Raw genomic sequence first — 27,483 nt, 5'->3', positions numbered from 1 at the left:
CCTCAGTCAATACCACAGCAACGATTTCTCCCACAAATTTCTGGCAGAAACAAAAGACACGAGAGCAATCAAACTGGGCACTGTAGTGAACCTACCCAGTGGTTTCCTTCCACCCCTGTTTGGCCCTAAGCAGAACTTCCCTGGTTGAAGAAAAGGAACAGTGGAGTCCCACCTTTGTGACTCTGGCCTCCACAGGGGATGGACAAACACCTGGTGTTTGTGCTACCCAAGGGAGCCAAGGAAGATTCAAAGCCACCAAATGATTCCTCGGGTTCCATGGCTGGTCAGAGGAGAGAGTACACGTGATGTGCCCTGCCCCAGAACACCTGGTTCATCTAAAGGAAGCTGCTCTAGGCTTCCTGGAAAGCTATCCATTCTCAAGAGGCTATTCACCATGGTGTTCCCCTCCTCACCTCGCCCCATATCATCGCTCCCCAGTCAAAGCAAACCCAGTTCGTAAGATCCAGCTTGTGAAAAGGCCCACGCTTTGGTGAAATGAGGGTCAGGTGTTACCCGTTTTGTTTGATGTGGTGGCGGGCTCTCTACTTAGCACTGATTAGTACTAATTTCCTTCAGTATAAAATGAAAAAACAAAAACAAAAACAAAAAAACACCTAGTTCGACTTGCTATCACAGAGATAAGTACGGTTACATGTGCCAAGTGCCTAGCGTGGTGCTTGTTGAATGAGGAGTGCTTAATCCCTATTCAGACAAAGATGTGGCGTTCTGACTGCCTCCCCTGTGCTCAGCAGTCTGCGGTTAAGGCACCTGACCTCCGCTACTTTATTGTGCTGCAAAGTTCTTTCCTTCCAACCGGGGTGGAAGATTCACTGGAAAGAAAAGCTCGGGTGGGGCTTTCACGCCGTTTCCCAGTTATCCGCCCTGCTTCCTGTGAACTCGCAGTTTCTGTGCAGTCCTATATAGAGGGATGTGCAGGAGCCTTCCGGGAATGTGCAGGAGCCTTCCTGGAAGATGCTCTTTCCTTCCTGGTTCCCCTTTGCACACTAACTGCCCATTTACACACTGGTTTTTCATGACCTGGGCTGTAGGCACCCTTGCAATGTTAATTCTGGAACCCTGTGGGGACTCTGGCTTATGCGGTCCCCTCTACTAGTCTGAAAATGCCTGAGCTCCTTTAATTCAGTGGTCCCCACCCCTGGACTATAGCAGCTTAAAAACAGAAAGAGCAGCCAATGCCTGGAGCTCATGACGAGAATCCTGTCTGAATTGGTGTGAAGCAGTGTGCAGGAATTTACAGCAGGGAAGAGTGTACCGGGGACTGTACTCACAGCTTTGCACATTAGGCAAGCGCACTGGCCTACAACCTGTTGCAGATTGATTTATTTAAAAATTTGATATAAGGCCTTACCAAAATGCTCAGTGCAGACATTGAACTAGGTCTTCTCCAGCCTCGGCCTTCTGAATGGCCAGGGTTACTGGCATGTGCCATTATGCCTGACTGGCATTTAACACACACACACACACACACACACACACACACACACACACACACACGAACACACCCATGCACATGCACACACACACTGTGTCACCACACTCCCACTTCAGCTCCTTCCAGAACTCCCTGCCATGCACACTCCCAACTTCATGTCCTCTTTTATAGCTCACTGAGTCCAACCAGTGCTGTCCACCTGCATGGGTCTATGCAGGGCCATCTACTGGAGCACAGGCAGCCCACCAGGGGCCACTTCCCTAAGGAACACCGACTCTCCCTACTTCAGCAGCCTTCCATTGCCAAAGCTCCTCAGCTGCGTGGGTTTCCGGTCCGTTTCCTATCTGTTGGCTTTTTGACTGGCTCGGTCTTGCAGGTAACCACTGATGCTGTGGAGTCGTGAATGCAGTGACTCCGTGTGCCCAGAAGACTCTTTGACAGCCATCTCCTTCAATGGCTCTGATCATCTTTCTGTCCCTCTTCTGCCTCCGTCCCTCGTGGGGAGGGGGCTGTGATACAGACTTCTCATTTAGGGTTGAGTTCTCCACAGCTATTCATGATCAGAACACTAATCAGCAGGGGCGGGGGTAAGGGGGTGGGGAGGGGGTGTGTCTCTGTGTTAACTGCCCACAGCAGAGAGAAGCTACACCAATGCTACACCAATCTATAGGTCCTGGAAGTTAGGAGGGACAGTCCCCCCCCCCCGCCCCCTCTCATCCCCACTTTTTTTTTTTTTTTTTAAGTTTCAGGCAAAGTACCAGGCAGCCTTGTTGAAGGACCACTGGTGGGTGATCTGGTCTGTGGAAAGCAACTGATCTTCCACTTGCGGCTTCCAGCCTCTGAGGCTTTTGTGGATGGGTGACACATGGAAGGACCTTATAAATTAAAAGCTATTGAGTCTTCCATTTAAGAGATTCCTCTGCGTGAGAAGCAAAACTTTTTACTCAGGGTGATCAATTAACTATGACAGCAGCACCACGGCACCAGCAGGGGGAGTGAAAGAAATTGTTCACTAATCTGCCTGGCTTAGGTGAAGTAGGCGAATCAGTTATTAGGCAGACAGAGAAGAGGCTAAGAATGTTTCCAGATATTGATGGTGATTACTCAGTGCTTGGCTTATAGGAGGCTTTTCCTCCCACTTAAGAAACTCTGGCTGATCTATGTGTGGTTCTGTGGATACAGAAATACGAAGACATGGGCCCTATTATGCGTGTTTATAAAACAACATATAGTGTTTAGATAACTCTTCCTCCTTTTCTCCCCCTCTCCCTGCCCCCAGACAGTATTTCTCTATGTAGCTCTGGCTGTCATAGAACTTGCTATGTAGAACAGGCTGGCCTTGAACTTACAGAGATCTGTTAATCTCTGCCTCCCAATGCTGGGTTTAAAGGCATGGGCCACCACCTGGCTTGTCCACTATTTTTAAACAGTGTGGGACTCAGTCTCATCTATAAATTGGGGATATTAAGGCCAACATGGAAGGGTTGCTTGATGTTGGTAAAGATTTGTTGAGCCCACCTTTGGTTAGGTTGTCGTACCAGGGGCAACAGGATAGACAGGCACATTGCCATCCAGTGGGGAAGATGTACTTCAATGCCATTTGCATTCTAAGTATGATGGGTGGTAAGGACCAGCCTTCAAAAGACAACAGAGCTCTAAACTCCACTCCCTTCCATTCCCCTACTCAGTCGGGACTCTGGGGGAGAAGGAACCCAAGGATGCTGCTGAATTCTGTTTGACGATGAGTCTCCAGAGAGAAGGCTATGAAGTCGCTGCCAGCAGTCTCACAGAGGAGACAATGGAATAAATGGCAGGCTACTGTATTTCACACACACTTCAGGAGTGAGGTGTGGAACCCAGGACTTTTGCATGCTTGGCAAGCATCCCACCACGGAGCTACTTCCTCAGGTCCTAGTGGGAGAAGTGAGGCTTTGAAAGCCTGTGCTGAGGCAGTACTTTAATGAGAACACATCCCAGCAGTGTGTCTTACTCCTCTCTCTCAACACGGAACCTAACTGTGTCATGTATGCTGTTGAATACACACTCTGTTTAAGAAATGAATATTCTGCCAGGAGGTGGTGGTGCAAGCCTTAATCCCAGCACTAGGGAGGCAGAGGCAGGTGGATCTCTGTGAGTTCAAGTCCAACCTGGTCTACAGAGTGAGTTTTAGGACAGCCAGAGATGTTACAAAGAGAAACCCTGTCTCAAACAAAAAGAAAGGAAGGAAGGAAGGGAGGGAGGGAGGAAAGAAGGAAGGAAGGAAAGAGAAATGTTAGTTAGGGTGTAGATTTAGTGGGGATGCTGGGGAGAAACTTCACTGTAGGTTCTTATCTGGACAGACCCAGGGAAGCCACCCACCTTTGTTCTCTGTCCTATGGCTGGCCAGTGGAGGACAGCAGGTGTAGTATCAGCATTGATCTGGGCAGCTTTATCTAACTGATATTAAACTACTCACAAACACCCCCATCAGATCCTACAAAGCCCTGAAGGAAGACAGAGGCAGCATGACTGATCCCTATCTCCTAAATGAGACAGGGAAGTGAAGTGTAAAATCCTATAGTGACAGAGGGCCGGCTATGGGAGTCTTTGATTAGGTCAACACTCTGTCCATCAGTGTGGAGTGCAGTGGGTGGGGCCAGCTCTGCACTTTGTCACTGATGTCAAAGGCCCACAGGCTCAGCTGGACTGTCTCTGTCCCATCTCTTTCCAGCAGGGACTGAGGACCTAGGTAAGGTCCACACCAATGCTTTTGTTAGCTGTGTCTGTGGATCAAATCCATAGGGGATTCTTCCCTTGTTCTACCTGAAGCAAATCCACACATGGACAGGAGATGGCCACACTGTTCTCCCACAGTGGTCTACTTAGGATTTGTTGTCTATGGATCTCTATGGCTCCCAGGACCAGGAGGACAAGGACCACATTGCATTCATTATCACTGCCTCCAAATTTAGCACAAAACCTGGCATGTAGTGTTCTGTGTTTGTCAAATAATTGATGACTTTTTAGTGGCTGGGATTCTAATTCAGGGGAGGTAAGATAAGAACCTATCTTCCCCAGGAAACTGGAATGCTTTTTGTTTTTTGTAAATTGGGCATGTGACTTTCTTGGGACTCCCATTGGTCAGTCCAAGTCTGTGATTCAGTCAATGGTGATCTTCCTTCCTCTATGTTCTTTTAGAGGCTGGTACCCTGGAGCCTCTGGTTACAAGCTGCCATGCATCATAGCATCTTATCTTTATCAAATATGCTCCCCAGTCACCAGGCAGGTGGTAACCCTTCTGTGCTTTATGTATCATCAGTGATAAATTCAGCATCTTGTGCAGAATGGGCCAAAGGTTTCTGAATCAGATTAACTGAGGACACTCAATTACTGGACTAGAATTTGGGTCTCCTGGCTGTCTTGTCTAGTGACCATTGTTGGTATGTGCAGGGATCTGAGGTTCTAATCCTGTCTCAGATGTTTCTTGACATTAAATGTCCCCTTTCCTTACAAACAGGTGGGCTGCCAGCACACAACGCTGGATGGGAAGCCACCGCGAACTAGAATGTGAAATAGAAATGGCTGTGAAGGGAACATGATGTTGTTCATACAAAATGCACATAGTCTTCGCTCTGAGAGTTGCAGGAGAGAGAGAATGCTGGGTAAAATGGGGGAGGGGAGTGGCAGGGATGGACTGCTGGGGACTCTGGTTTTATTTGAACAGCAGAGGGCAGCAGGGGGCAGGGTTTCCAAGCCCATAAGAATGAATTGCCACAACATCTTAGTTCCTTCTTCTGGATTTTTTTCTTCAAAATGAGACCGTATCGAGGCCAGGAGAAATGTACAGGTAATACCAACCAGTACTGAATAACAAACCGAGTTTGAAGAGAACTGGAGCCTATTCTTTCTTGCCAGTTAATGCCGCAGAGTCTGACTCCAAGAAAGAGGGTGAGATTCTGTCTGGAAAACCAGTTGTTAACTGAAATGATCTGGCCTCATTTTTTTCTAAATCCCTCATCACCCAATCACAAAGCACATGCAAACTGCATACTGTGTCTCTCCAGCCCCTCAAATCATTTTAAAATTTACTTTTAATTACTTTTTAAGTGTGTGTGTGTGTGTGTGGTGTGTGTGTGATGTGTGTGTGTGTGTGATATGCATGTGAATACAAGTGTCCAAGAAGGTCAGAGGCATTAGATACCCTGGAGCTGGAGTTACAGGGAGTTGTAAGCTGCCTGACATAGGTTCAGACTCCAGTACCCACCTCTCCAGCTCCCTCCAAATCTTTTTTTTTTTTAAATCATCTTTGTGGTTGGAGAACTTGGTCTGTCTATGTGGTATTGATTTCTTGATTTTCTTTTTTTCTTACATTTACCTTGTAAACCACTGAGAAATGCTCTCTGAGCTTGTCGGTGAACTTTGGTAGTACGTGAATGTTTGTGTTTAGAAGAAAATGGGAGTGGTGGCTTTGTCTCTGCTAATGGTACACTCTTAGGGAAACTCCTAGGTCAACGACATTTGTACCCTTATAAGTGTACAACATAAGGAAATGGGCCACGCCTTCAGACTAGGGTGAGGTGCCCTGAGACACCCATGACTAAGAGCACAATGAATGATCCCGGCCCAAGAAACCAATTCAGACATTTCCAAGTAATGCCAGATAGACTTTCTTCCCCGGCTGCAATGGCTGTGCTCCTGAGTCACTGGGAAAGGGCGTGCCCAAAGCTCAGTGATTTCCCTGGTAGTCAGGCGATTATACAAGTTGTTGAAGAAGAAATTCTCCTCTTACAGGCAGATGTGCAACAAGGAAGAGCCTGTGCCTCTGCATTCAGACTTCCTGAGGGACACAGGTCAAGATGAGGACACAGGCCAACAGCAAGACTCGCTCTCACTGGCTGTGTGATCTTAATTCCCCGAACCTACTTTTTCTAGGAGAGGTGATTGGTTTTAATTTGTTTGTTTTGTTTGTCGAGACAGGATCTCTCTGTGTAGCTCTGTCTGTCCTGCAATTCACATAGGCCAGGCCGGCCTGGAACCCACATAGATCCACTGCCTCTGCCACCGGAGTGCTGGCATCAATGGTGTGCGCCACCATGCTTATTGTCAACTTGGATTGAGGTGTGCCCAGGAGATTTGCAAAGCACAACCCTAGCCATGTCTGTGAGGGCATTTCCAGAAAGGGTTAGTTAGGGTGGTGGTGGGGGGTTACCTGCTTTGAATGTGGGTGGCACCATCCCAAAACCTGCTGGATGACAAGACTGAATGAAAAGGGGGAAAAGAGACAGCCCTCTAGTATGGACATTCTCCCCTGTTTCCTGGCCACCATGAGTGACCGGCCTCCTCTCCCATATTCCTGTCACAATCATCTTCAGCCTCATCTCCAACCCAGAGCATCAGGGCTGAAATCGGGAGCTGTGAGGCAAAGCGATTCCTCCGTTCACATCGGGAACTTGGTCAGTGGCAACACTAGCACAGATAAGCAACTGTGCCTTCCCTGACGGTGAAACAGATCACAGGCTGGAGGGCTGTCAGCTAAGGTCCCTTCTTCAGCGGCAGAACATCCATCAGTCCTTATAGGGGATGAGAACAAATCTGGGCAGGAAGCGTGCCTCTGGCTGCCAAATCCACCAGATACATTACAAAGCAAATGTTTTGTCAAAACGAGAGGAATGCGACACTCCACTTTTTTCTTTAAAGAGTTCTTTTCATTAATTCTGTTATTAAAATACAAAAACAGGCTTCGGTGGAAACGTACTGGCAATGCTGGGTCAGTCGTCAGACTGGGGTGTGGGCTTTCATCTGAGTGGCCAGGTTATTTCGAAGCCCTGAATCGGGGACGAGGAGGCCAGAGTGACTGAGGCAGGAGCAAACAGGCTAGGTCTTTGAGGTTCGGGCAGCTGGGACCCGGAACTGTGTTCTTTTGTGGGGGAAAGATGTACTAGCTCTGAACACTCACCCTGTCCCCAGAACCGAGTAGTCACTTTAGTCACCACTCCTGCCACCACTCAACAGCAGGTGCCTTCAGCTTTTCCGTCATGGTCTCAGTGCTTTGGGAGGCAGATGCGATCCAGAGTCACGTCCCCTGACATTCCCTCTTAGATCTACGCGCTACTCAAAGGGTTACGTATCAGTCTCTGAAGGCCTGCACACCGGGGACTATGACCTGCCTGCAGAGAAACCCAGAGCTCAGGAAAGCTAACTGGCCCAAGGTCACATAGTTGCCAGTGTTCAGAGTCCAGGTTTTGGGACTCCGGTTTAGTCCCATTGCCTTTGTGCGGCTTCTGTTTCCACCACAGTTCAGCTCTGGGAAGCCAGGTCTGGTGCAAAGGCTAGAACTCTGGGTTGAGCCACAAAGAACAGCACATTGACATAGGCGACAGGCAGTGGAAGACGGGTCTTCCGGGCCCCCAGTACCTGTGCTTTAGATTAAAACTAGCCTGGAAAGGCTGTGTTCTGAGCTGCCACAGGATGGTGTGGGATGGGGAATAATGGCCAGGGAAACTGAGTAACTGCCTTGGGGCATCTTCTAGTTTTCTTTTTTTAAATCCGTGTGTATGTGTATACACACATGTTCACGAGCATGCACCTGTGTGTGTGTGTGTGTGTGTGTGTGTGTGTGTGTGTGTGTGTGTGTGTGTGTATGTATAGGCCAGAGGCCAACACTTCGGTCTTCCTCAATTAGTCTCCACTTATTTCTGATGTGGGGTCTCTCATGGAATTGGGAGCCCACTGATTCAGCTGGACCGGTTGGCAGGCAAACCCAGGGGTCTTCTTGTCCCTGTTGCCTCAGTTCTGGGATTACTGGTGGACGCCACTATGCCCAACTTTTTTTTTTCCAAGACAGGGTTTCTCTGTGCAATAAATAGCCCTGGCTGTCCTGGAACTATCTTTGTAAACCAGGCTAGCCTCAAATCACTGAGATCCACCCTGCCTCTGTCTCCCAAGTTCTGGGGTTAAAGGCATACACCACCACACCCTGGCTGTGTCCACCTTTTTCTGTGACGTAGGTGATTAAAACTCAGGTCCTCATGCCTGCACAGCAAGCACTTTGCTGACTGAACCATCCTCCTCCTAGCTCTATCTTCTATTTTTTGAACTGAAAATTGCAGCTTCAAAATTATTTTATGTGTGTGCATGTTTGCCTGCATGTGTGTATGTGTGCATATATACGTGTACCGCACGCACACCTGGGATCCACAGGCGTCAGAAGCGGCCACAGATCTGGGGCTGGAGTTGTGGATGGTTGTGAGTCACCATGTGGGTGCTGGGAACCAAACCCAGGTCCTCTGGATGAGCAGCCGGTGCTCTTAACTACTGAGCCACCTCTGCTGTCCCAAGTTAAACTTTTTGTACTTCAGCTCCCTGTTTTAACAAGTGAAAGAGCCAGGGAGATGGGAAGTGAGACGGGGGGCTGTTGTTTAGTGGGAACACAGCATGTTTGAGTTCCAGAAGTGAAGGGTGGCGATGGCTGCGCAACATCGAGAGGCATTTCCCATCCCCCAACTCCGCACGTGCAATAGTAAGGACGCTGATTCACATTACACCCATTGCAAAGTGGCGGGAATAAACGAAAGCAGAGGCTAGTCCAGCTTCCCAAGACTCTGTTGAAGATGTTATTTTTACCCCAACTTATCCCCTTTTCAAGTGTCTTGGTTTGGCACTTTCAGAGCCCTTCTCCACAACGCTTAGGGAACTTATTAGCTCCCTAAGCTATGTAGCTGGCAGCTGGCAGCTGAAAGAGGCCAGAGGGGGCAGTGGCTGGGGTGGGGGGGGGAGTCTTTTTGGAATCACAACTTCTCACTCTGATGGACTGACCTCTGCTAAGAGGGCTATGGAGCTTTATTCAAGAAATTAAAATGCTTGTAATTAATTAGGCTTGACGTAAGAGCTGGGCTGAGAATTCTGATCCTTGGAGATAAAGGCCCAAGTCTGCAAATTGGTTCAGACTTTTCAGCCCCGTTGAGTGATTCAGGCAGGGGACAATGTGGGGTCGAGCAGCTGTGAAAACCCAGGAATGACCTCCCCAGCTTTTCAGGGGTGATATGGATGTGGGGACCTCCTGGCATGGACTGAGAGTCCTAAGGGAATTTAGCCTTTGTCAGAAAGAATGCCGATTTCTTAGAGACAGGCCCTGGCTAGGGGCAGGTGCTGCCCCCTGGGTACTTGGGCCCTGGCTCTAGCCTGGAGTGTCACTTGTAGACATGGGGGTGGTCATGGGACTGAAGAGGCTGGCAGGCAGCCATGTGGCTCTAAGCCTAGAAATGGCCATCATCAGTCTAAACTGTGGAGAGGGGGAGAGAGAGAGAGAGAGAGAGAGAGAGAGAGAGAGAGAGAGAGAGAGAGAGAGAGAGAGAGAGAGAGAGAGAGAGAGAGAGAGAGAGAGAGAGGAGCTGTTCTCAAGAGACCCTAGTGTTTCATTTTTATCCTCATTTGGCTTTTCTTTTGCATGTAAATTTCTTTCACTCATAATGTCCCCTTCACTCCCTCTCCCAGGAGTGCAAGGAAAAGCTGAACTACAAGGCATTCATTTTTAAAACAGCTCCCCACGTGGTGTGGTGACAGATGGAGAGATGGCCAGGCTGAGAGGGGAATGCAGGGACCTTGTGCCAGTCTTGCTGTGGCTGGTAGTATGGCCTGCAGTGGTGTGTGTGTGTGTGTGTGTGTGTGTGTGTGTGTGTGTGTGTGTGTGTGTGTGTCAGGGGAAGGAAAGGCTATGAACAGCAGTGCCGACAGTCTCCCTTAATGTAAGTGGCCAGTTAAATCCAAGGATTCAGTGGGCTTCACTCTCCTCTTAAACTGCTTTCTCTGACAGCCTTAAAGTACTGTGGCAAGACAAATATACGCTTGGATAGGACGCATCTGGTGCAAAGGCCCCAGGAAACTGTCTCTTAAAGGAACACAGTCCCTGGTTGAGAGAAGGGAGAAGATGTTTTGGTGACATCGTTCTCCTGGAGGCAGATGAGTCTGTTCACAGTGTGCTCCAGGGTGAACATGCTTCTGTCAGTCAGCAAGGCAGGACTTCACTTTTGGAGACCAGGCATGGAGCAAGCACATGGGTGAACAGGGCCAGGTTTCAGGGTCCCAGTAACAGAGGCTCAGTATAAACTAGAGGGGGCTGCTGTTCAGGTCACTGAAGAACACAATACACTCCCAAAAGACAAGGAAGGTTGGGCCTGGGAGACTTTGGAATGGGTCCCACACCTTAGCACCAAGAAGCCTTTGGAGGAGGCACAGCCATGTGGATTTCAGCTGGTCTTCAACACACTCTACCAGTCATTTTCTTCTACTGTCTCTGCTGCAATAAAGTTCCATTCTCATATTCTCCACGCTTAGCAGCTTGAGGTCCAAGATCCTATTTGCTCTTTGTATCTGGAAAGAGGCTGTTGTTAAGATTCAAGATGACAATGTTACTGAGATTGAGCACATGTTCTTCCAGAGGTTGTTTGCGTGACAACTCAGAGATAGCAGCCACAGACACACCAACATGCCGAGACACCCTGCTACACACACCAGCACATCCCATGCCACCACCGCGCCCCCGCCACCAGGCCCACCAGACACCAGACCTTCCTTCCACCTGTCATAGAGGTTTGAACTTTGGACTGCTGGCCTGTAGAGAACTCGCTTGTAAACCATGAAGCAGGATAATGTAGAAGTAATCATACATACACCAGGATTGGTTCCTATGATGTCTTTAATGGAAAATAGCAGATCCCTTAGGTAAATTTTATCTCACTAACTTTAAGCTTTACACATTGACTTAAAAAACGGAAACCAACTTTATAAACAGGCAGATGTAAAGGTGTGGAGTATATACTTATGTAGAGATATGATATTACTTGATCATATCTGAATTAACTTTAAGAAAGAAAAACAGGAAAATTTGCTTTGACTCCTTCTGTAGAGTAGTGAATGTTATTCACCATTGTAGATGTTTAGTTTTTTCCTTGACTTTCTGATGTTTGTGTTATTATTTGTAATGACCTTATATTATTAGTTATTGATCAATATACGTGAGATAGTGTTACTTATCTGAACATTGACGGTGGTGGATCTATGTGTATTGTGTTAATTTTATTTGAGTGAATGCAGGTGGAAAGCAGGGTCAGGCCTCCCCTGGTTCCTCATCACTAAGAGGTACCTGAGCACAGTGGACAAATATGTTGACGACTTTAAGAACAAGGCTTTGTTTATGAGGACTAGTGATCTGCGTTAGAGAAAAGAGTTTGAGTTTTATGAGCTCAACTCCAAGTGCTAGTTAGGTGACTAGAATGACCTCATGAATACCTGATGTGAGATCTAGTAAATGCTGAAATGCCCAGAGCCTGAGAGGGACTGCAGCTGGGAGTACCAAGAGCTGACTCTAACTCCTGTTCTCAGGCTGTGGTGACTCTCTCTGGGTTTTTAAATTGCTTTCATAATATGGTGGTAGACTTCTTAGGGATTATGACAAATGAGAGTAATAATAATAATAATAAGCTACCTAGGTAGGTGAAAGTTTTAGTGGAAAGGGTTTAGTGGAAAACTTATTGCTGTTGTTATGCTAAATGGACATGTTGCCACAGTGTCTTTTAAATATCTATGTTTGTAGCCATGTTTATAAGATCTGGAGGATGCAAGGGACTCCATGTGGCTGTTGCTGTAGTTTTTCTGTACAAGATTGGGCCTGACACCATTATATCAGGAAGGAGGAGCTATTGTCACTGCTGGGGTAGGGTGGGACTGTCCTTTTCTTCAGTGGTGTAGTCACTGATAGGTAAGTTGCCCAAGCTCCACTAAATAACCCCATACTCATGCTCGTCCGAGGAACCCTAATTAAACTCAGTGGGTATTTAAGGATAGAACAAAAACTGTGAATGTGGGAATGAGGGGCTCAGAGGGACTGGGAGGGGAAAAGAACAATGGAGGGCAGATGTGATAAACATACATTATGTACACATGTGAAATTGTCAAAATACATTTAGAAATTATTTTGCATTAAAGGAAATCTGAAATTTTTAATCTATTGCTAGGGATGGGACACAGATCCCATCTAAATGGCATTCTAAAATGTCTTCTGGAGAAAGACATTTCAAGCTACCCTGAAAGTCTAAATGGCAAGGTAAGCTAGCTTATACTTGCTCTGATTCTCCAGGGTTTGTGAGTTTGTAGGGGCCATGTTTCTAGAATTAGAGACTAGGTAATGGATGTTCAAGATGGCAGGGTGCTGTTCCAACTCCCATACACGTGCAAACCTGGGGCGTGGGAAAGGTCTGGCATGCGCTCCTGCCTCCCTGTCTCTGGACCAAGGCTCCAGGAGAAAGGCTGTTATTTGGGGGCTCTTCCCTTGGGAGCTGTAGCCACTGGCCCTGGGAGTGGGCAAAGGAATGCCTTTGAGTTAATCCTTTCTTGCTTAACCAGGTGCACATGGTAACTAGGAGCCAGGTCACCCAGAAAAGCCACAGAGCACTGACGGACTAGAGCCCAGAAGGTCAAGATGAAAAAGGGACAGGGGAAGAGGAATGAAAAGAGAGAAAACTACAAGGAGAAAAACAACAAAACAAAACAAAATCACCCAGTGGCTTATCCTTCAGGGCGAACCAAATATCAATTATGACTATTTTCTATGAAAGAAAACAAACATGTTCTGTGTTTCAAATAATAAAGTTGGATGTTTTCTACATAAAGCCAAAGCTTCCCATGAAGGAAATATTAAGCAAGCACTCAAGAGAAGCACAGGGTTTTGTTTTTAAAAAGATACCAAAGTAGAGTTTCCTATCCAAACAGAGGTGAATTTAGTTTTTGTTTTGCTTTGCTTTAGCTTGGATGGGACACCCTGCAGCTCCCCTGACATTACAGAAGCATGATGCACCCTGGACTCTAGCAAGGCCACTGTTAGAAAACACTGGAAAAGGCAATCATTGTAGGAAATAGGACAACATAGCTGCTTCTACCTCCATACTAGTATTAGGGTCAAGATCATCGCACTCTGACTCCTCGGAACTGTTCGTCTCCTTGGTTGGCAGCATGAAGAAGGGGGAAGAAAGAGAACACAGTTAGAACACCGTTGTTTGGCCAGAGAGAGGAGAATATCAGAGAGGCATGGGCATGGGAAACGGGCCAGAGAAACAACCGGGGACTTTTCAGGTGCAGTGTGGGTTGTCATGGCAGCAGCATGCTTTTGCAGGGACTGTGGACACCTGCTTGTCACGCCAGGAGGAGCAACGCAGTGACAGAATGGAGCATGAGTGCTGGAATTAAACTTTCCTCCTCAACAAGGCTGGGCTTCCCAATTTCTTTTCCCCAAAAGGGTGGTGGTGAATAGGTTTTGGTAGCTCTTTGCTTGGGAAGGCAAAACACCTATGAAATAGTGCGTGGTTTCATTGTCCCCAGGCAAAGCATTTCAGAGGGGTCACCTTAAACAAGGGAGATCACATCCACATTTCCAGATGGGAGAAACCATGGATCTGCCAAGCTCATGGTTGCTGAGGTCAAAGTGACAGATAACTTCAAAAAGAACCAGGGCTTCCCCAGTGTGCCTCCCAAGTCTTTCCACACACAGTGGGAATGTAAGGAAATTGCTTAGAAGTGATGCTGTGAACTCTGGGGAAAAGAAACGAAACTTTACGAAGGACAGAATGGCCTTGAAGTGCCAAGCCTCTGCCTTCACAAGATCAGGGGCTTGGAGGGTAACCCTGTAACCTGAATGTGTTCCCAAACCTGGGCTACTGAGAGGGTAGCTTTGAGAAGTTTAGTATGAAATCAAACATCTTGCATTTCAAAGAAAAGAATGCTGCAGATCATCTTGTGGTAAAACATCTGCTTAATCACAAAAGAAAAGGAAATGAGAGGCACTTACTTGAATTGACGGTGCCAGGAAAAATAAAAAACAAAAAACAAATTGATCTTGCATGCAAAATCCTGATACACTACTCCCGCTCTGGTCCCCACACTGGGCAGTCGATAAGTAAGTACCCGATCCCACCCACCCAAACTGCCTATGAGAATGCCTCAGGGTGGGGACAGATGAGGACCCGGTTCCGGAATACCTACTCACTTTAACAGAGACTTTGTTGCCCAGAATATCCTTGGGTTTACGAGGCCCTGTGGCTTCATTTTTACCCGTGTTCTCCACTTCTGCCCGCTTTCTCATGCGTAGAGTATGCCATGAACATGACTTCCTGTTATACCAAAAAATGCACCAATCAAAATGGCAGGATGGGGCAGAGTGAGGTGGTGGGCGGGCTCATCACCATTGTATATCAGGTGAGATGCTCCTGTGAAGGCCCTGCCAGCTTCAGGGCCCCGAACCTTCTGTGCCAGTTCCTGCGGTGGCTGGGGCTGACATCACCTCCACCTGGCAGTGAGGATGAACCGACCCTTCCTGAAAGGGTATACCTGGTAACACAGGCACTGAGTCACCAAACCCAGGGAGATTTTTGATCATCAGATGAAGCCTTCAAGGATTGGGGTTGTGTTTTGACAAGGGCATAGTGGACAGGGAAGGATGGAATGGTATAGAAAGGAAGGATAAAGGAAATATGTTTCATTGTGTACATTAAGCCATAATACCTCATATATAAATAAGATCCAACAGAATGACTTTGAGGTTCCCATTTTTTTCTTTGTATCTGGGGCATGGCACTCGCAAGCCCTGGGGAACCGCCAGGGTTTCTGAGCAAGTTGCCTTAGTAAGTGGAGGCATACCCTCATGTATCTGGATGCTTCAGGGCAAGGTTTCCATCTGTGTTCTCCACATTACTCAGTGTTTGTGCCTACAGGGCTCTGCCTACACTGAAAGGTGCCAAGTTTCCCTGTTGGAACAAGGCCCAGTGACAATGCTCTTTCACACCATCCTGGTTTCCACTCCACTTGGGGTCTGGACAGGCACTGCTTCCCAGCTGTAGAAGACAGGCCCAGAGCAGAGCCCTGGAGTCCCACATCTGTCAGAGTCACGGGCAACCCAGACACAGCAGCATCAGAGACCCAAGCAGTGGCTGCATTTCATGTCAAGGGGTTTGCATGGAATTAGTTCTTACATGGAATGAGGCCTGTGCTCCCCTTTCTGTGTTTCCTGGTTAAATGTGGGGCTCTGCAGCTTGAGGAAGAGAACCTTCACGAAGGGAGAGGCAGGTGAGGTTTAGGAGGAAAATACTTCAAACTACAATAGCCAGCCCCTCCTCCACAGCACTCCAGAGCCACCAGGACTCCAATGTGGTGTTCTAGAAACATTTGTCATCTAACACACAGCCTCAACATTTAACCTGAAGAGGAAAATGCAGCCACAATTGTGTTCTTGCATGTTGTGGTGTGTGTGTGTGTGTGTGTGTGTGTGTGTGTGTGTGTGTTGGGGGGTCCTTCTGAAGGTCAGAGCACCTGGCTCCAACTCCTCTACCCCAGTGAGAATGAGACATGGAAGATGACCGACCCTAGAGGATATCACCCTTGAATGCAGACTTTCGTCTCTTGTCTTTTATTCCCCAAATCCGTGTCCCTGACTCCCCTGGGAATATCAGGGAGTCAGGGAGGTCCCTGCTAAAAAGAATTCCAGGGCGGAAGGTATAGTGCGTGCGTTTGCGAGCATGTAGGGTTTACGCCTGTTTATTGCCACCCTCTGGGCTCCTCGGTGTGCTTGGTGAGAAATGAGAAACGTTAAAAATAGTGTACAGAGGGGCACAAGTGGCAGGGGAGGTTCAATTTCAAATTCTCCTTCCCAGAAGAACACGTCACCATGGTTTGGGGAGCTTCCATCTCTTGGCCACAAGCCCAGTGACTGATGTGGACATAGTTTCTGTGACATTTGTCCTGTAGGCATCGTCACCACTTCTGATCCCTGGGGTCATGCAGGCCCAGGGAAGAAGGAGTAGGTGGTGTTTGCTGATAAATACGAATACCACATTCAGTCAGCTGCCCACCTCCAGTGCCACCAATCCCTGTGAAACTCTGGCAAGGAACCCAAGCAACTAGTGGGTGCATCTATCTGTTCTCTCAGCCCTAAGGGTGAGGAGGAAGGTGGGCTCAGTGCCTGGGTAACAGAGCCACCTCTGTGAGACTCTGCTACATCAGGACTCTGTGGCCTTTCTCTCCAAGGTTTCTGAAATATTCATCTTTAGACTAAAACACACTGGGCTGATTTCACTATGGGGCCACTTCTGATTTCTGTGGTCACCTGGAGAGGCCACGTGACATCAGTAGCTTCTATTCCCTGAGACAGAAGGGCTAAAGCAGAGCGGTTTTGCTGGTGTCACTGCTCTGTCACCTCATGGTAGTTCTTGGGCCCTCCCATGGGTAAGCATGAAGCATGGAGATCTGTGAGAAAGGCAGGCTAACACCACCCTATGCTAGTCACCCATAGACATCAGCTCCTTAAGGTCACCCTGCTGCTGGGAACCCTCGGGATTGCATCAACTCTGCACCATTCCCCTTCCTTGAAGTCAGAGAGGATCCAGAGGGGGTGTTTAGAGGAAAGGGCAGGGTCCAAGAGTTAACAACAAAGGCTCTTTTCATATAGGAAAAAACTGCCAACGCAGTCAACCAACCCATAAAATATAGAAAAGAAAGGAAAAAAATCATTTTCACACTCAAAAGTCTGCGAATAATGAGATGGGGAAAAAGGGTCAACTAGTCTTTAACCTCATTAAAACATGCTCATGGTGAAAATTTATTTTACATATTTAAAATAGTACATTTAAAATTATTAGTTACATTACAGGTACAATGATGAACATTGTGGCTCCTCATTATATTGCACAACCTGACTTCATCCATATGGGTTTCTTTAAATAGTGCAAAATGCTTTATACAGGAATGTGTTCAGAAGGGTTTTTGCAATCAAAATAAGGAAAAGAAATATCTTACAAATTACCATGAACATATATTAAAGTGACAGGGGAGGAGAGAAATAAAAATAAAAAGTTACAACCTGTACAGAGAAATTGCCATGGACAACCAAAAAAAAAAATCCCCTCTCTTTTGGGAGAAGCAGCAGGCTCTGGCCTGTCTAGGCCTGGCATTTGTGCTAAGGTCATTTTTGGGTGTCAATCAAAAAATATATATATATATCAGTAACTTCATACAATATAAATAGAAGTCCAGTCCAGTGAGTCCCGTGGTGGGTCAAATGTAGCAACGGAAGGCATGTCTTTTGTCACCTAGGGTTTCAGTAGGGTTCTTAACGAGTTGCGGGGGAAGAAGAAGGGGAAAAATGAACAGAAAATTATAAACGAAAGGGAAAGAAAATTCACCATCACCACCATCACCACCACCACCGTGACCCCAGAGCAATCTGGCCTAGACACCCGAGCTACAAGCAGGTCCATTCATTACTTACACCCTGACCCCACAGTGATTTCCTAGGGTGTTTGCATTTTGTGTTCTTTTAGTTTTGATTTTTTTTTTTTAAATCCACATACTTCTCTCCAGGGAAGCCACGGAGGCACTTACTTGATGCTCCCGTCACTACTTTCTGCCGCTGCTGTGGCTTTGGTGAGGGGTGCCAGGATGCTGCCTGGGACCCAGCCTTCTGCTGCTGGGGAATGATCGCTGGCAGGCTGGTATACCAGGCACATGTTCTGCTGGTTGACGGCGAGGACCTGGACCACCTCACCTTGGCTCACACATATTTCGTTCTCTTTCAGTGCATAGTAATCTTTGATTACAGCCATGGATGAGGTCCCATTGCAGCCTCCCAGGTCGTTCTGCTAGGAGACAGGGGCAGAAGGCACAAACACAAGGGAGATGCTTCACTCGGGCTTGCTCTGCACCCTATGGCACAGCTATAGGCCAGACGGCCCACTGGCAGGATAAAGGGCAAGCAGAACAGCGCTGGGTGAGGACGTTTCCATAAGCACGCTCTGAAAGCATATTTTATAGCAATACAGTATTATAACCAGAGGGAACAGCTTCGGATGATGCCTGGAGAAAGCTTCGGACACACATTCAACCTGGAAGCTCCTGCCTAGTATGCAGCCTTCCTGATGGCATCCTCTTACTGATGGCAGGTAGAACCTGTTATCAGCACAGGGACATGTACAGCACTTGGGCAGAGTGAGGTCAGGGCAAAGGTCAGGTCAGGGGTCACAACCCTCCTCTATGGAAAGAATACAGACCTTGTGATCCTACATTTCCCCCCTCCTTTTGAGACCTCACTTGACAGGTAATCCGGGACCTTCAAGTCATGCATGATCCTTGCACCTCAGCCTCTCCAAGTGCTGGAATCACAGGCATGCACTACCATGCCCAGGTCACTTATCTACCCTTTCAGGAAGCACTTGCCTGTGCCCCTCATCCTGACCCTCTCTGACATGTCCAATGCAAAGGAAAGGCCCTGGGCTACCCTGTGAAACAGAAACCTGACATCTCCCCACCACGGTACTTATTAATACAGGAGGTGCTGCCCATGTGACCTCTTCATGCGAGTCTCTACCAGGGCAGCTGTGTCTACACAGACCTGTAACTCCCCGGGAGGTCAGGCTGCCTCCTAGGGCATGATGAGAGCCAGAAAATCTTCCATATGGCTGACAAAATGCCAAAGTGACTTCAACTGATTTACACGGGCAGGGTTTTTCTAGGGCAGAAAATTATTTCAGGTGATGAAATAGGTGGGGTCGGTCACTGCAGGATAGGGCTGAACTTATACATCAACCATTCATCTGAATGAAATGGGCATCAACCAAGGATCTGGGAAAGAACTACACCTATAATACCAGGGCCACGGAAGGAAGGAATGCAGGTGTTCCGATTCCTAGACCTAAGGAGTTCTGGAGAATTCCTTCAGGTTTAAAAGTAAGTGAGATTCAAAGCTTGTAGTAGAGACCAAAGCACCTGACTTATAACCCAGTATTTCCCCATTTCTGTCCTATTCCCACCGTGGTTTAGGATGAAGCCAGCTGTGCGGGACTAGGCCTGTGGTACAATGCCCCTCGGTGCTGTCTGAAGTATGGTTAGAGCCTAGCTTCTGCAGGTGCACACGAGTGATCAGCTTCCTCTCACCACATCAGCTAGTGGAGGGTGAACTTCCCTCTGTAGGTATGGATGATGAGGGTGAACTTCCCTCTGTAGGTACGGATGGTGTAGGTGAGCTTCTCTCTGTAGGTGCTGGTGCACACCATTGTTGGATGGGGCTGTCTCTTTCTTTTTTTCTTTTGATTTTTCGAGACAGAGTTTCTCTGTATTGTTTTGGAGGCTGTCCTGGAACTCTCTCTGTAGACCAGGCTGGCCTCAAACTCACAGAGATCCACCTGCCTCTGCCTCCCAAGTGCTGGGATTAAAGGCACCAACACCAGTGCACCACCAATGCCCAGTTGGGGCTGTCTCTTTCTAATATGGAAACAGGAGCTGTGGTTCCTGTTACCACAAGAACCCTCCACATTCAGTTGTCAACAGTCCTTTAACACACAGTGCCTCAGCCAGAGGACACTGGTTTCAGTTCATTACAAGGGAAGAAAGAAAATAAGTGAGGTTCGATTATACTTAATGAATTGCTCCTGCTAAAATAATCGACAGGAAAAGACGCTGGTGCCAAAAGTGACCTCTGAGATCTTTGAAGTGGCTGAGGGTATGAGTAACAAGCTGTCACTTACCTTGCTAGCTTCAAACTTGTCCCCAGGCTGGTGGTAGTCGAACCCTGGACTGCCATTGGAGGTAGATATCTTCAGGGGTGGCAGAGGCGGGTTGTAGCTGGAGCCCTTGGGGGGCTTCTCTGAGCCCACAGGGACAGAAGAGTAGGGTCTGGGGCTGGCTTGTGGAACCCTAGGGGGCTGGGAGCGAACCACAGCTGTGTTCCTTTCCTTCCGCTGGTACTCAATGGGTGACTGTAGTGCTGCAGGGGAAGAATCAGAATCAGTCACTCTACCTTCAGGCATCCCACCAGGATGCAGAGGCCTGTTAGGTACAGCATTTATGCCAAAGTGTGTGTGTGTGTGTGTGTGTGTGTGTGTGTGTGTGTGTGCGCGCGCGTGTGTGCGTGCTTAAAGAGCTTCAGAAGGGGACTGGATGCCACTCTGACATTTACATCTGCTAGAAGGAAGCCCGTGTGAAGCATTGGGAATACACAGCACGCAGAGTACCTGAGTAGGGTCACAGATCTCTGTGGAATAGGAGGAGATAAAACAGGAAAGGGAGATGGGGTACATGGTATCTAGAACGTTCAGGAAAGCTACACTGTCACTCTGAAGAAGATGAAAAGTGGCTGTATTAAATAAACTTAAAAGTTTTAAATTCAGATCCCATCACTGAGGGGCACTTGAGAAACACGAACCTCGCAGCAGTTAGCAAACAGACTTGAAAGAGTACGCCAAAGGCTTCCCATCTCATTCCAAAGCCATTTTAAGGTCAAACAAGAGCTAAGCGAATGTGGAGGGAGGAGACAGCCTCGATGGGAAATGCACTGGAGAATGGAAATAGCAGGCGAGAGACGAAGCGAATGGCAGTGGGGGCAACTCAGAGGATGGAGAATGACTGCTGGGAGGAAAACTATGAGGTCTGCTTTGCTTTACTGAGTGTAAGAGTCAGAGTTCCAGGTCTAAGCATTAAAGAGGTACAGCCAGGAACATGTACCGTGGGAGCCGTGTACGAAGGACTTCCAGGGCAGGCACAATAAGGGCATTTTTATTGGTGTTTACTACGACAACTATTTAAGTGGATTACCAGCTGTGGCCCAGTACACAGACATGGGTGCAGCAAGCATTTCAGTGGACTGGATTTTCCAATCAGGTCTCAGGAGGGAAGATCGGCTGAGATGGCCTGCTCACGTGTCTGTAAGCAGAAGCTGGTCCTGTTCTGTTTCGAGTGTATCAGAATTTAGAGCAGGCTTGCCAGAGCACAACCCCTGAGGCTCCTGGGGAGAACTGTGTGGGTATTAACTATTTAGGTAACAATTACCTGGTTCAGTGATATCGCCATCAGTCACTATAATTAGGAGAAAGGTCTATTGGGACCGTGTGAAATCTGAATCATTGACTGGGCCTAAAGTGATGTGATTCCAAGTTTAAGCACATCGCAGAACACCTAAGTTCTTCCTTTTAAGTAGGCTACACGGAGTTGAGAACTCTACCCATGACACGGAACTGGGGTGCTAACTGGTTATGAGCAGCAATTACTCTCAAGCACTGGAAAATACTGTCTCATTCAATACACTATGAAGGCGAGGCCTGCATTCTTTCACTAGCCTTAATTGGAATAACTAGGCCTTGGTATCAGGAAGACCCTCAGTCAGTCCTGTCTCAGCCTTCCGATTCCATGCCAAGCTCAGAATGTGGGCATTACTAACAGTGAGTTTTTGTCTTTTGGATTCAGGTTCTAACTACTGGTCACCTGCCTGAATGCCCCTCTCCCATGCCCTCTCCCCTCCCCGCTCCCTCCCTCCCTTCTTTGCTAGGGAGCACAGGGTGCTGACAACTGTATGAAGAGCCAGTTCTGAGGTCACTGCTCACACCTACTGCTTCTGCCTAGACAAGTTTCCTTATCAAAGCAGGGTGATAATCCAGCCAAGTCGTGTTGGCGTGGGGATTAAGGGCGAAGAAACAGACAAAATGCTTCTTTTAACTCCCAATGCAGAGAGGGAGTGAACACATGGGAGACACTATTGTTAATTTATTTCTGGTTTCAGCTTATTATTTTTTAATTTTACTTTAGTTCTGAACGGATGAGCTTAAAGCCCTCATTTCCACTCCCATACCAGACATCCTTCTCAGAATTCGATCTCAGTGAATCTATTTTACGTATGCACATATCTTATATTTAATCACACTAGCAACAAGCTGTGTTCATTCAAAGTTGCATATTCAGAAATTGTAAAGGATAGGGATTTCAATTCTAACCCGTGTTGTTTAATTGTTAGTGTTTTAGAATAAAAAAGCAGCTTGGGAGTTCTAAGTGTTTCTCACCTTTTTCAGTTTGGGATATGGCCCCTAAACACCATCTGTGAACTTGAAACAGCCTTTAAAAGTCATGGGATCTTGAGTCGGGCTGTGATGGTGTACACCTTTAACCCCAGCACTCGGGAGGCAGAGGCAGGTGGATCTTTGAGGCCAGCCTGGTCTATAGAGTGAGTTCCAGGACAGCCAGAGCTACACAGAGAAACCCTGCCTTGAAAAATAAAAGTCACAGGATCCTATTCGTAGCCTTCTTTGGTTTAATACCAGGGAAACTTTTTTTTAAGGTAGTGGGGCTTGAACTCAAGATCCCACAAGTGTATGCTAGATAAGTACTCAGCCACTGAGCTGTGTCCCAGCCACAGCCTTTGTTTTAAGATGAAAACATTCCTTACCATGGAGAAAAGTGACAGACGAGGATGGTGGGCCTGTCCTGCAGTAGTTGTAGTAGAAGTGGCCTGCCCTGTGGCAGGTGTAGTGTAGGCAGACCATGCTGTACTATGGCAGGTGTAGTGGAAATGGCCTGTCCTGTAGCAAGCAGGTGTAGTGTAGGTAGGCCTTGTTGTCTTGTGGTAGCTATAGTGTGGGTAGGCCATGTAGTCCTATGGCAGGTGTAGTGCAGGTAGGCCATGCTGTCCCTATAACAAGTGTAGTGCAGGCAGGCCATGCTCTCCATGCTGTCCCTATAACAAGTGTAGTGCAGGCAGGCCATGCAGTCCTATGGCAGGAGTAGTGTGGGCAGGCCGTGCTGTCCTACGGCAGGTGTAGTGTAGGCAGGGCATGCTTCCTGTGGCAGTACTGCTTGCCCAACCGTACTTTCTAGCACCAGCAGAACACATCTAGCTCCAAAGTTTCTTTTTCATAAAACGAGCTGAATGAGGCACAGAGAAGCACACATCTCACCCAAGATCCTGAGCTGGGATGGCACCTCTTTCCTTTCCCCATAGCATTCCATGCTAGGCACCCAGTAAATGCTGTGTTCTCATCACCTGAAAGAGTCTAGCAATTGCAGTAGCAAGGAGACAGACCAAGGGTGGGCCTACAGGGGAAGGGGTATAAGTGCAAGTACACACAGCCTTGTGTACATCTCAATAGAGGTAAGAAGTGCACCTCAAGGTGGTCCAGCGTTATGTGCACACACGTTTGAGTGTATACAGGAGCAAACAGGGCATATACCACAATCCTTGGCACTGTACAAGTAAGAAGAGATGGGGCACCTGGAGAATCTTGTGGGCATGGACAGACGTGTATGTACGGGGACATGTGGCTGTGTGTGCAGAGATCAGTTCAGACAAGAAGAGGTGGTACACCTCAAAGTGATGCCCCATGTGTCTATGTATGTATGCTTGCATGTTTGCATCTATACAGGTATGTGCACTTGAGACTATTTATTCACTGTGTTATTGGTTCCATTTTGCCTTCAACTGCAGGCTCCAGCTCAGTAGAGCAGCACTACCTTCCAGCCATCCATTTCCACTCAGACACCAAGCTGAAGGGACAGCTACCAGTAGGGACAAAAGTGAAACACAAACAAGATAGCAATTCTACTTCATTGTGTGTGTGTGTGTGTGTGTGTGTGTGTGTGTGTGTGTTTCAAGATAGGGTTTCTCTGTCTTGAAACTCGTCTTGGCTATCCTGAAACTCTCTCTATAGACCAGGCTGGCCTCAAACTCACAGATACCTGCCTGCCTGTGCCTCCCAAGTGCTAGGATTCAAAGTATGAGCCACCCCTCTTGCAGACGCCTGTAGGGTATACATTATCTAAGGAACCACCCCTTTGTTACTGGTGGGAAGTTTGGATACTACTGAATTAGGCTTAGCAATTTTCGTATCTGAAAGGGGCAAGGTCAGCTAGATGGTAGATTAGCCAGGCTCTTACCTACTGAGAAAAGAGGAAGGATTTGAACTGTGTTACCAGACTCCTAGTTATCTCTAGATAATCCTAGAAAGCCTGAGAGAGTACCAGCCACCATCTACAAGGTGAGAGAACAAGAATCACAGAACTTAGGCTTCTAGAATATAAGATGTGCTTGCCTGTCTTATCCACATTATTACCAGTTGACCATGGGGACCACAAAGACACAAATACACAATACACAATATCCTATGGACAAGTACCCCTTTGATTAAAATCATGGGGCTTCTTTCTCACACCCGTCTGTTCAATTTATTCCTTCAAGCTAATAGGCTCCTGGAGTTATCTCTGACCAGATAGAATGTGATCTGGCCTCCCAAGTCTCCATGAACTTAGACCCAAAGGTGCTCAGGGTTAGGGTCCCCTGAAGTGGTCTTGCTAGAAGCAGGCCTATCACATACCATTTAAGAAGTCCCTCTGTGTTTCTAGGACTTGATTGATGTCCTGTACCCAGGCCTGCTGGATGTCTGAGTTGGCAGCCTGCAGAATGACCCTCTCCGAAGTCTCCCTGTTCATGAGTGCAAACTTGCAGGGGTCATTGTCAACATTCTCCTCCAGGACCAAGTAATTCATCTGAAACAAAATCAGTGTATCCTTTTCATACTTAAGGAGTTAGAATAAATCAGCAACCCACTACCGTCCTTCAAAGTTGTTCCTTTTTAACTCACACTTTTTTTTCTGCATTTTTATGTATCTGGGTGTTTTGCCTCATGTATATCTGTGCATTGTGTTTGTGCTTGGTGACTATGGAGAACAGAAAAGGGCATCAGAACCCCTGTATCTAGAGTTACAGATGATTGTGAGCCACCATGTGGGGGACTGGGAACTGAACCCAGACCCTCTGGAAGAACAGTCAGTGCTCTTAAGTGCTGAGAAATTTTTCCAGCTTCCCTTAAAGTTTTTTAATATCAGGAAAGGTTTCCAAATTTTACTCAGGATCCAGGAGTAAAGTCTCTAGCTTCTGTCTTAGGGTGAATTACATGACCAAGTATAGTTCAAGATCATGCTGGAGACTGGCCCTGGCCCTGCCATTACTTCTCGTGGTGATCACCAAGTAGCTTAAGCCCCCATGATGTTCATTGCCCCGTATACCCCCACTGTCTCTCTTTACCTTGATGCTCCTTTTGAACATGTAGCCTGGGGTGAGAGACCCCTTTCGAAGTAGTTCACTGAAGATGACGATCTGCTCAAAGAGAAACACACGCCTCTCCTTGGTCCGGGACTGCATGCCAGCATCCAGCTCAATCACATAAAATGTGTCTTGCTGCAGAAGCTTGCCCTGGGCGGTCAGGGTGCCCTGATGGAGACAGGGGTCCAGGGAAGGCCGTGAAAATCAGGGCGATGGATTTAGCAGTCTTGGGCTATAAGTTTCCTATCTCTGGGGGATGTGGTCAATAGACCTGACACTCAAAGTCTTGTAATTCTAGCAAGACACTGAACTGGGTGGGATCCAATTACTCATCTGGGGATAGACTATGAACATTTCCTGTTCATATATATAAGGTTCCTAAAAGGAAAAGGCTTAGGTGATGGAGTCAGCAAGAAATAATGCCCCCAAAATGTCAGAGGAAAACAGCTAAAAAGGAACAAATGATCTTGGTCTTATCTTTTCTCCTTTTTTGAGATAGGATCTCATTGTGTAGCTTTGGCTGACCTGAAACCTGCTAGGTAGACTAGGCTAGTCTTGAGCTCTCAGAGACCCACTTGCCTGTTTCCTGAGTGACGGGATTAAAGGTAGGTACCATCTTGCCTGGTGCTTTTCTGTTTTCTGTTTTTTGTTTGTTTTTAAATGAAAGAAGTTTGGTGATGTTTGCAGCTGGCAGTATACCCTCTTCCCCTGAAGCTTTGAGAAGCTTTCTGCCTGGCTTCTTTGTGGCATGGGCCAAGGGCCTGGGGACACTCTCATTGTTACGAACCTAGAACCAATTTGTGGCCAAGGAAAGTGATATAAACATGATCTCAACCTGACGACTCAGGTCCCTGTCACCTCCTTCTATCACTTAAATATTCTGAAGTTTTTGTTTCTTGATAAGACTAACTGGTAAAGTTGGGGTATATAGATCGGGTTCAATTTTTATAAGGCCAGACAGATTTCTCTGGATCCTGTGATCCTTCTTAAAACGACTCTGGCTATCAAGCTACATACTACCCAGCTGCGGTAGGGACACACACCTGGTTTGCCAGCTTGTAATCAGTGTCCCAGAGACATTTTTAAAGGAAACGTGTCCGTCCAGAACCCATCAGGAAAGCCTCACTATTTATCGTCTATTTATTTAATTTCTCTGCAGTAAGAAGGCTCTGATATCTGGGGATGTCAGAGAACCTATGACATATACTCTTTCTTAGGGACAACTTTTACCCTTTAGTGCAAATGTCCTGCGCGTGATGCCAGACTGCAAGCATTCCCTGGCACGGGAGTCATTTTTCCTTTGTATTGCTGAGAAAACACTCGCCTTTTGCTTAGACCATGGCTCCTGACTGCCAAGGTCAGCAGGAGAACAGGCTTATCTCTACCCTGGTCCAAAGTTAATATTAAGCCAGTGACCAGCTAGCCAGGAAAGCTCTGCACACTCTACTAACATTACACAATTACTCAATCAGGGGCACAGGCAGCCAGCACTACAGGGAAGGGCCACAGGTTTGCAAGGGAGACAATGAGAATGAGGGGCCCCAAGAGAAAGGAGGTATGTGCTCACGGTCCTTCCCAATCAGCTGTGGGAATGCAGAGCAGATTCCCTTTGGCTTAATGATGGAAATACAGAACAATGGTGCTTGCTTTACCAGAGAAAACCTTACATTCCTGTGTGTGGTTTTACAGTGCGCGCATGTACACACACACCACACAGAGTCTCAGGTGGGTCAGCAGAACAAATAGATGCCCTCCTTCCATCACTGGTCACTTCCTGAAGGGACTCAGAGAAAGCCAGCCAGACTGCTATTCAGAAAACACCAGGACGTCTAGGTCGATGAGTAAGAGTAGGTAGCTGAGAACTTGATTTGCTTACAATAGCCTCAGACTTGGTATAACTCCAGGAGAAAAAAAGGAGAAACTCTTTCCGGGCTTACTAATAAAAAACCATCCATGAACTCAAGAGCACAAGCGAGCCAAGTAGCTCAACTTATGCTGACATCTCACTGAGGCCTATCCTAGAGGGCGGGGCCCATGAAAACCTGCCACCTGGTTCCTGTCAACAAAGCACGGGACCCAGGCAGAGGCAGGAAGGATGGACTGGAAGGGAGGCAGCCCAAGAGAGGCTAGAGGGACAACCCAAGCCGGGATGTCT

At 47.4% G+C, this 27,483-nt stretch overlaps 1 protein-coding gene across 21 annotated transcripts in view; it reads right to left on the bottom strand.

Moving 5' to 3' along the window:
• Window positions 1-27,483, bottom strand: part of Kalrn (kalirin RhoGEF kinase) — a 597,009-nt gene that overhangs the window by 19,806 nt on the left and 549,720 nt on the right. For 10 of the 21 annotated variants that reach the window (XM_013114480.3, XM_013114482.3, XM_005071534.4 and 7 more), the window contains 6 exons: window positions 25,311-25,496; window positions 24,601-24,772; window positions 19,993-20,231; window positions 17,855-18,111; window positions 14,469-14,592; window positions 13,366-13,425 (listed from right to left, as the gene is read on the bottom strand). In XM_013114480.3, the coding sequence (XP_012969934.1) occupies window positions 13,366-13,425; window positions 14,469-14,592; window positions 17,855-18,111; window positions 19,993-20,231; window positions 24,601-24,772; window positions 25,311-25,496 (1,038 nt within the window). Of the gene's footprint in view, window positions 1-13,365; window positions 13,426-14,468; window positions 14,593-17,059; window positions 17,582-17,850; window positions 18,112-19,992; window positions 20,232-24,600; window positions 24,773-25,310; window positions 25,497-27,483 lie in introns of those variants that run through there. The other 11 variants (XM_040750874.1, XM_021228017.2, XM_021228024.2 and 8 more) reach the window with 4 other exon arrangements.

This window comes from Mesocricetus auratus, unplaced genomic scaffold, assembly GCF_017639785.1.
Source record: "Mesocricetus auratus isolate SY011 unplaced genomic scaffold, BCM_Maur_2.0 Super-Scaffold_100008, whole genome shotgun sequence".
Lineage (NCBI taxonomy): Eukaryota > Metazoa > Chordata > Mammalia > Rodentia > Cricetidae > Mesocricetus > Mesocricetus auratus.
This window is presented reverse-complemented; position numbering and strand designations above follow the sequence as displayed.